Below are 8,667 nucleotides of genomic sequence, written 5' to 3' on the forward strand. Positions count from 1 at the left end.
GTAGAAATATAGAATTAGAAGAATGGGAAAGAGTATGGAACATAAATTGCAAACTAACACTGTCAACTGCATATAAAGAAAACCAATATAAAATGTTCTATAGATGGCATTTAACACCGGCAAGATTGGCCAAGATATATAAAAATATGAATCCAGACTGTTGGAAATGCAAAAACAAAGAGGGAACATTCTATCACATGTGGTGGCAATGCCCCAAAGCAAAGATTTATTGGGAGCAGATAAGGAGATGGATACAGGAAATAACAAAAGAACAAATCGAACTTAAACCCAAATTATTCTTATTAGGTATAATTAACCCAAAGATGAAAAAACAACTTCAACACATCATTGTACATATAATAACAGCAGCACGCATTGCATATGTGCAATGCTGGAAAGGGGAAAAATACCAACAAATGATAGGATTATTTGCAAGATATTAGAATGCACTGAGATATACAAACTTACTCTGGAAATCAAAGACAAAGAAGCTACAGAATTGTATGAGATATGGGACAAGTGTTACAACTGGTTAGAATTGAGGAATAAAAAAGTATGAGAAGTGATGTAAATAATTGTAAATAAATGTAAGAGATATAGGACACAGTACTGTTAAGGAAAAATGTATTTTGTATTTTGTTTTTGTAAAGTGAAAAAGGAAAAATAAAATTTAAATAAAAATAAAACATAAGTGTGCAGACTATTTGTTGGTTCCTGGTTCGGAAGGGAGAAATGTTACCACTTTAGTTATATTTATTAGTCATAGCTTAAATCACACAAGACACAGAGAAAGAGCTCTTAGAACAATTAAAAAAAATAAAGCACTGAAATCAGAAGCCATCATGGTTTCTCATCATTAGATGCATTTTTCTGTTCATGTGAGGTCTCAAAATGATGATGTAGCATTTAGGCACAAAGATGCAGCACAATAAGCCCAGGCTGGAAGCTAGAATAGAGAAGATCTGCACAGCCACCATGTATTTCTCTTTGGTGCTTAGGTAGGTAGGGACAAAGGAGACCCAAACGCTGCAGAACACCAGCATGCTAAAGGTGATCCACTTTGCTTCATTGAAATTCCCAGGTAGTTTGCGGGATATAAAAGCCACCAAGAAGCAGATGGCAGCCAGAAAGCCCAGGTACCCAAGGGCAGAGTAGAACATGGTGACTGAACCTTCGTTACATTGCAGGAAGATCTGTCCTGATTGGGAATGCAGATCAAAATCTGGGAAGGGGGGAGAGATTCCCAGCCACATCATGCAGATGCCCACCTGAACCCCAGAACCAGATAAGACAATGGAGTTGGACAGACTTTTCCCCAACCATTTCCTCATCCTGCTGCTTGGCTTTGTAGCCAGAAATGCCATCACCACCATGATAGTCTTAGCCAACAAGGAAGAAATGGCAACTGAGAAAACAACACTGAAGGTGACTTGTCGAAGAAGACAGGTCACTTTATTCGGGTGACCAATGAATAGAAGGGAAGTCAAGAAGGAAAGCATGAGAGAGACCAGGAGAATGTAAGTGAGATCCCGGTTATTGGCTTTCACAATGGGAGTTTCTCGGTATTTAATGAAGATGATCAGAACCAAGGCAGTGATTAGAGACAAAAAAGAGGCAGTGAGTGCCAAAATGATTCCCAAGCTTTCTTGGTAGGACAGGAAACTTAATGTTTTGGGGACACATTGATCTTGCTTCTTATTGGGATGCTGGTCATCCAGACACTTTTCACAGTGGGCTGCCTCTGAAAAACACAAAACAAAATTCCTATAAAACTGTGTTTGCCACACTGTCTACTGATTTCCTAAACTATTTGGTGTTTTTCCTCGAATAAAAATTGCTTCACTAATCACTGGTAATTCTCAGTCTCAGTAATGGTCATACACAGCCCCAACACAGCCCCTGGATTCTGGGGCTTGGAAGATAAGCAAGATCAGGCCTTGGATGGACTTGTATAGGGCTCCTTTCTTGCTTCTGAGCTTTCTTCCTTCCTTCCTCCTCCCTCCCTCCCTCCCTCCCTCCCTTCCTTATTTAAAAATAATATATTGATCATATTTAATAACATATTTTGTGACACATAAACTGCTAATTTGTAGCAGTTTGTGTCTGTCAATTGTCCAGTTGGTATTTCCAGAAAAAGAAACTCCTGGGATATGATTTTACCAAGAGTATAATATTTTATTGAAAATCTACATTGGCACAGAAGAAGCAAAACCAGCTCTGATTTCTCACACAAAACAAAAGCATAGTTATTTTCCCATTTCCCTTTGATCCACCCACAGCCCGATATGTTCACCAATCATTTATGTTCATTTTGTTATGAGAAAATAGCCACACTCGGTGTCCTTGCAAACTTACAAAGACGCCTTGGTTGCCTAGATACCATCCCTCACATCTTTACATTCCATTCCACAATCTCTTTCCTTTTTGTCAAGCTATGAGTAAGGGGTAAAATGTAGGTGAAAGGGTGAATCAGTGTTGACAGTGTCCTTCAGCACATGCAGCCTTTGACAGACTTGATAGAACTTGGGAGCTAAGCAGAATCTGACTTGGTATGGGCCTTCTTGCTATTGCACCACCTACCTTCCTGGGTAGAGATTGTTCCTTCCATACATGGAGAACAGTCATAGCAGCAGACTGGTGCTCCCTCTCGCTTAAGTTTCTTGTATCCTGGGAGACAACTAGAAGTGCATCTAGAAAACGGCACTTTCTAAACAAGAAAATCCAGGGTAACCTATTTTAAGAGGATTATTTCTGTACATGGAAATTAGTTACAGACTAGGTTCAGAAATAGGATCAAACCATTTTTTAACATTAATTTGTGTAATATGATTCACAAATTGTGCAAATTCACAACCATTGCCTGCTTTCATAAAATATTTTGAGTGGAAAGTAACCAAATCTCAGGATGGCTTTGTGAGATGGATGAAGCCAGCCACTGAGATAAATTATGTTTCTGGGAGTCTTGTCTCCATTTTAACAAGAGGATATAATATGACCACAAGAGGTTGCCCTCCAGATGCTTGTGGTCATTAAGAATGTTTGAAGATCTTTCAAGGACTTTCAGGTTTTTAACTGAAGATGCTAAAGCAGAGGTCTTCAACCTTTTTGATTTGGCGGCTCGGAAAGGGAGGCAGGCACCACTATGTGCATGTGTGCAAATGGACCGCATGCGTGCACATACAAAAATGAACCCCATACATGCAGACACAAATGGGGCATGCATGAGTGCATGCACACATGCAAATGGCCATGCACAAGCACATGCACACATGCAAACAGGGCTGTGCAAGCATGAGTGCTGCAAATGGCATGGCTAGTACTAGCAGTGGGATTCAAATATGTGAACAACCAGTTCTCTGTGTGGATGCCGCTTCCAGAAGTCCGTTCTGGGCCTGGGTGACCAAACATTAGCTACCAGTTCTGCCGAAGTGGTGTGAACTGGCTGAGTCCCACCACAAGGCGGCACTAGTGCCAGTGGGACACTTTGGGGTGGGGCAGCGCTAGCGCTGGTGGGATGCTCAGGGTGGTGCTAGTGCTAGTGGGATGCTCGGGGCAGCTCTAGCAGTGGTGGGGCGCTCGGGGTCAGGGCGGTGCTAGCACTGGCAGGATGTTCGGGACAGCACTAGTGCCAGTGGGACGCTCGGGGCGGAGTGGCACTAGCGCCGCCAGGATGCTCCGGGCAATGCTAGTGCAGGTGTGGGGGAGGGGTGAGTAAACATGTTTTAGGAAGTCACTTTCAGTCTTATTCCCTTTTTCAGAATAATCTCTAATAGTGCATTTTTAGTAGGATTTGATTCCAGAATCCACTTGATATTCATGAGGAGATGATGGCTCCTCAGGCCAGGTCTTTTTAGTTTTGTTCCTCCTATTCTAAAAAGAGGTTTGACCTTCAAATCTCAAGTGCTTCAGCTTGAATGACCAATGGTAAGAAACTATCAGAACTGAAGTCCAGAGCAAAGGAAGTAGATGGTTGCTTACTTCTATCTTAGTAATTTTGTAGGACAGCATGGAACATAACCTGTCCCTGATCCCTCTGTTTCTTCCAACATGAACCTCTATTTCAGGGGTGTCAAACTCACATCATGTGACGTGTCACGATGTATCATAACTTTTTTCCATTGCCGGCAATGGGGTGGGTGCGGTTTTGCCACAATGCATCCGGCCCGTGGGCCAGCAGTTTGACACCCCTGCTCTATTTCCTACTAGTAAAACCTCCAATTAGGCTCTAATTCTGAAAGGGCTGGAGTTACTTGCCACAAAATTACTTTGTCCTCCTTTGAAGTTTGCTGCTGGCTCACAAGCAGCCTTAAGATAACTAACACGAATGAACCATAAAACTGTTGACATTCCCACACACACAATACATTTCTGAGAGGTCTAGGAGAACTTGGAGAGTCTTCTACAAAATGCCTTTTTCCCTTCAGTGGCAGATCTGGTGAAGTCCAATTCTGGAGATAGATATGACAGTAATTTAATTATAAAAGCCACAAGTAGCAGCTACCTGTTTAAATGATGTTGGCCATATGATGGCACTCTCATTGATGGAGAACTTGATTTCTGAAGAAGCCACATTTTCTATCTTTCCAATTTTCATTGCGCTAGGAGACCCATTCTGAAGTATTGCCCAGTGTATGATATAAAAGTCAGCAACGGGAATTCCATTCTCATCCATATAAACGTATTTTCCTGAAATATTATGAAGCTGGAAGTCTCTCAGAAAATGATGAAACTAGAAAAACACAAAGAATTACTCCTTTACATCCTGGCCTTCTTTCTTTTAAGAAAATGTATAACTTTTTATTGAATTTGAAAATGGAAAATGAACAAGTAAAAGAAACAATGATAATATGGGCAAAGAATTTTGTATACAATATAGACTTAGAGAAATGGCAAAACGTGGTTTTGGGAAAGAAATTATAAATTGACAATGTCAACCTCTTAAAAAGAAAACTTATATAAAATGTTTTATAGATGGCACTTGCCACCAGCAAGACTAGCAAAAATGTTTAAAAATGTGTCAGATAGATGTTGGAAATGTAATCATAAGTCAGGTATATATTATCATGTATGGTGGACATGTGTTAAAGCAAAGAGATACTGGACAAAAATACATACTTGGCTAGAAAAGATGTTGGGCAAACATGAACTTTTTTTATTATGTATAATGCCAGAAAAGCTTGACAAATGAAGTATATACTTGATTTTACATGTGATAACAGTGGCAAGAATCATATTCGCACAATATTGGAAAAATGAAGAAACACCACCAGAGGAAGAAATAATTAAAAAAACACTAGATTGTGCGGAAATGGACAGACTTACTCTGAGGTTGAAAGAAAAAAAAGAAACAGAATATTTTCAAATTTGGGACTTATTTTATCAATGGCTGGAGAAAAAAATAAGGGATTAGGAATTCAATTTGTATTAGTGAATGATATACTCAGACAACACGTTTGTTGAATAAGTACTTGTGAATTGTATTTTTTAAAAATCAATAAAAACTTTTAAAAACAACAGTAGAAATTGGGGAAAGGAGGTTAGAAATGCTCCATTCTGCATCGTGTCCCTGGTATTTCAAAAGATAATAGAACAAACAACACAATTGAAAAAAGGTGATTGTTGGAACTTCAAAGGAGAAGTCTTACCTGCCATGGCTGTAATCTATGGAATAAAAGATGGCTTCCAAGCCTCATTCTCCTCCTATTCAGTTGCAAAGAATAGGCAGAAGTTAGGGCTCGGGATAAAGCCTGGAGAGCATTGTAAATACCGAAGGCATCTTCAGAGAGGATTCTGAACATCGTTTCACGATGTGCAAATTTCCACCTCTCCTTTTCTGTGTATCTTATCCAAACCTTTTTAGATAATATAGGTCTTGAATAGAAGGGCAAAAATGTTGTCTTCACAAGCTTATCAATATTAAGTGTATCCACCTTAAAATGACGATATGGTGCACTTTTTCGGGCCTCAGTTGAAAAGGATAACAAAAGATGTTTATGATAGAGATTAACATGTTGATAAAATAATCTGATCCCTATGTCTGTCAAAGCAGTGACAATCCACACTTTTTCCCCAAATCCTTTTGGATGATATTCAAATTTTGGAATGACTGATGCTAGGAATAGTGAGGCTTGTAAGTCCAAATGACATACAAAAACTTTTACTTCACTGTGAGCATAATGAAGAAATTTCCCAATTTTTCTCTCTTTATCTTGCAAGGGGATGTTTTGTGAGAAAGCAACGCAAATCCCCTTTTTTATAGCTGCAAGCGCAAAAGAATTTCTAAACTTTTCCCCATCTTCATTGTCTGGAGCAAAGAGGCCGATCCATGTCCACTGGAAATGCAGAAGCAATTTGACAGTTGCCAAGTGAGGAGGCTCTTGCTTTGGGATCATCCGATAGGAGAAAGGAAACTGATGTTTCTGCTCAGGAATCTGGTTGATAATCCCATAGTTGATCTAGGATGAAATGGAGAAAATGGGTGATTGTCTTCTTCTTAGAGACAAATAGGAGTGCAAAAATCTAAAGGCCTTTCCCCTTTGGAGGGAAATTCTTTTTCTCTGCCCTTGAGTTTCAAGCATGAATTGGGCTCTCTCTGTCTTGTATGACTTTTCTGTGTTGACAGTCAGACCTGATTTCCCTCCAAGGGAAAGGAGAAATATTTGATTTTTAACCCGTGGACAACCATGACCTGGATGACTGAGAATCTCCATAGACATTTGATTTTTAACACACCTTGAGTTTACCCTTGTCTATATGGGAACAACAGGCCACATAATAGAACAACTTCTGTTCAATCAGGTGTGTTTTGTTTCTGGATTCTGCCAAGACAAAAACATTGGAACTCCCCCTTTCCCCAAAAATTGTCACCTGGCATGTTTGAACCATCTTTATTTGCAAATGGGGAAATAATTTCTTAAAGAGCCAGTTTGGTCTAGTGGTGAAGGCTAGAAAACATGGAACTGTGAGTTCTTATCCATCCTTAGGGTTGAAAGCCAGCTGGGTGACTTTGGGTCAGTCACTTTGGGCCAGTTAGCCCAACCCACCTTAGCATTGGTTTGTTTGGGAAAATGGGAAGATGAATGAGTATTAGATATGTTCGCCATCTTGAGTTATCTATACATACGCAGATTTTTAAAACATCTAAAATAAAATTAAAAGTAGCATTTTCCCCACTTTTCCTCCATTGCACTCCTGGAGGCTTCCTTTGGATGTAGATGAATTAAGGGGGATAATAATTTTTGCCATCCTTTGTCTTGGAGGAAACTCAGGTGACTGCAATGACTTGAAGATAAAGAAAAGAGGCAGTGGGGGCAGTTTCATAAAGAGGAAGAATTGTCAACAAGAATGCAAATCTCATTTCAAGGCATGGTTGAGAGATCCTCAGCTCAGACATGAATAAAAGCATCTAATCTGAATGGAAATCAGTGGCAAAAAAAGGGGGAAACTATGAAACAAGTCTAATTTAAAAAAAATGATATGCACAGATGCCAGATTAAAAAAAGAAGTATTTAGATATATAATAGAAATATACTATTTCAGGGTGCTTTTCAATTCTGCCATCTGGCTTCATTTGTATGTTGTTGTGCACCATATAAGGTAGTCCTTGATTTATGACCATTCGTTTAATGACTGTTCTAAGTTACAGTGGTGTTGGGAAAAAAAGACTTATGACTAATCCTCACACTTAAAATTATTGTAATGTCCCTATGGTCAATGATCGAAATTCAGGCAAATACAACTGGCTTGTATTTACATTAGTTACACAATCCTGGGGTCACATGTTCACAGTTTATGACCTTCCCAAGAGGCTTCCAATGAGCACATTCAATGGGGAAAGTGGATTCACTTAATGAGAATGTGATTCACTTAACCACCATGGTGATTCACTTAACAATTGTGGCAATTGTCTTCCTTATCTGTTCATACCTGAGGAATTTTGTAGATGTCCAACATGGTTGAAATACAGGTAAAAAGCTCAGAATCAGTGCCTTCGACCACAGCCAACAGTTTTTTAGGTCTTCCACATCTGTAGTTTGGGACATTTTCCTGCCCTGTGGAAAGTGAATCTATCATGGCTTCATAAGTCATTCTAGCACTGAAGAAGTTCTCATAGATGCTGTAGCCCAAAGTGATGTTGGGCAAAATCCTTGGACTTTTGTTGATCAGATGAATGGCAAAGATGAAGGGTAGGATGTGCCAGAAACTCCGAAGATGACTGCAAGTTAAGAGATATTAACAGGTCTAGGAAGAAAACATATTAGATTTTTGATGCAACTTTCAGCACTCAGTGGGTTTTTTTTATGTTTAATGTTAGTTGTGAGGGTCCTTGGTGCTCTCTGAGCTTGCAGATATTTCATTACCCAAATTAGATAACATCATCAGTGCTAGTAAATTAGAAAAACTCAGATATGTTGCAACAAATGTTCCTAACCGAAAACAAAAATCTTCAGGAATCACAATTGACAATAATTAAGGCAATGATATTAATACAGATATGAAAGATATGAGATCTCAACCAAAATAGTGATTACGGTTATTGAAAATAATATTGAAAACAAGACGGGACCATATAATATTGTTGAGACAAAAGAAATTAGGCCAGGATTTTACAGCAACAGGAAAAACAAAGTAAAGTAGAATAAATAGCAATTTATTTAATATCATTTT

The 8,667-nt window shown here is 39.0% G+C and overlaps 1 protein-coding gene across 1 annotated transcript; it reads right to left on the minus strand.

Annotated features, from left to right (window-relative positions):
- Positions 1 to 830: 830 nt before the first annotated feature.
- On the minus strand, positions 831 to 8,088 carry LOC107293284 (vomeronasal type-2 receptor 26-like). Its single transcript, XM_015822434.1, has 5 exons — positions 7,927 to 8,088; positions 5,646 to 6,455; positions 4,502 to 4,729; positions 2,581 to 2,707; positions 831 to 1,741 (listed from the first exon to the last, which is right to left on the minus strand). The coding sequence occupies exons 1-5, from the start codon at positions 8,086 to 8,088 to the stop codon at positions 831 to 833; spliced, it is 2,238 nt and encodes a 745-aa protein (XP_015677920.1).
- Between the last annotated feature and the right edge of the window lie 579 nt (positions 8,089 to 8,667).

Source organism: Protobothrops mucrosquamatus, unplaced genomic scaffold (genome assembly GCF_001527695.2).
Source record: "Protobothrops mucrosquamatus isolate PMUCROS unplaced genomic scaffold, P.Mucros_1.0 scaffold1566, whole genome shotgun sequence".
Taxonomy (NCBI): domain Eukaryota; kingdom Metazoa; phylum Chordata; class Lepidosauria; order Squamata; family Viperidae; genus Protobothrops; species Protobothrops mucrosquamatus.

Excerpts from the sequence above, each read along its gene's own strand:
- LOC107293284 (XM_015822434.1), bottom strand. The coding sequence starts at position 8,088 with ATGACTTATGAAGCCATGATAGATTCACTTTCCACAGGGCAGGAAAAT. Across the intron at positions 6,456-7,926 it reads ACATCTACAAAATTCCTCAG|ATCAACTATGGGATTATCAA; the intron begins GTATGAACAGAT and ends ATTTCATCCTAG. Across the intron at positions 4,730-5,645 it reads ATAGATTACAGCCATGGCAG|TTTCATCATTTTCTGAGAGA; the intron begins GTAAGACTTCTC and ends GTGTTTTTCTAG.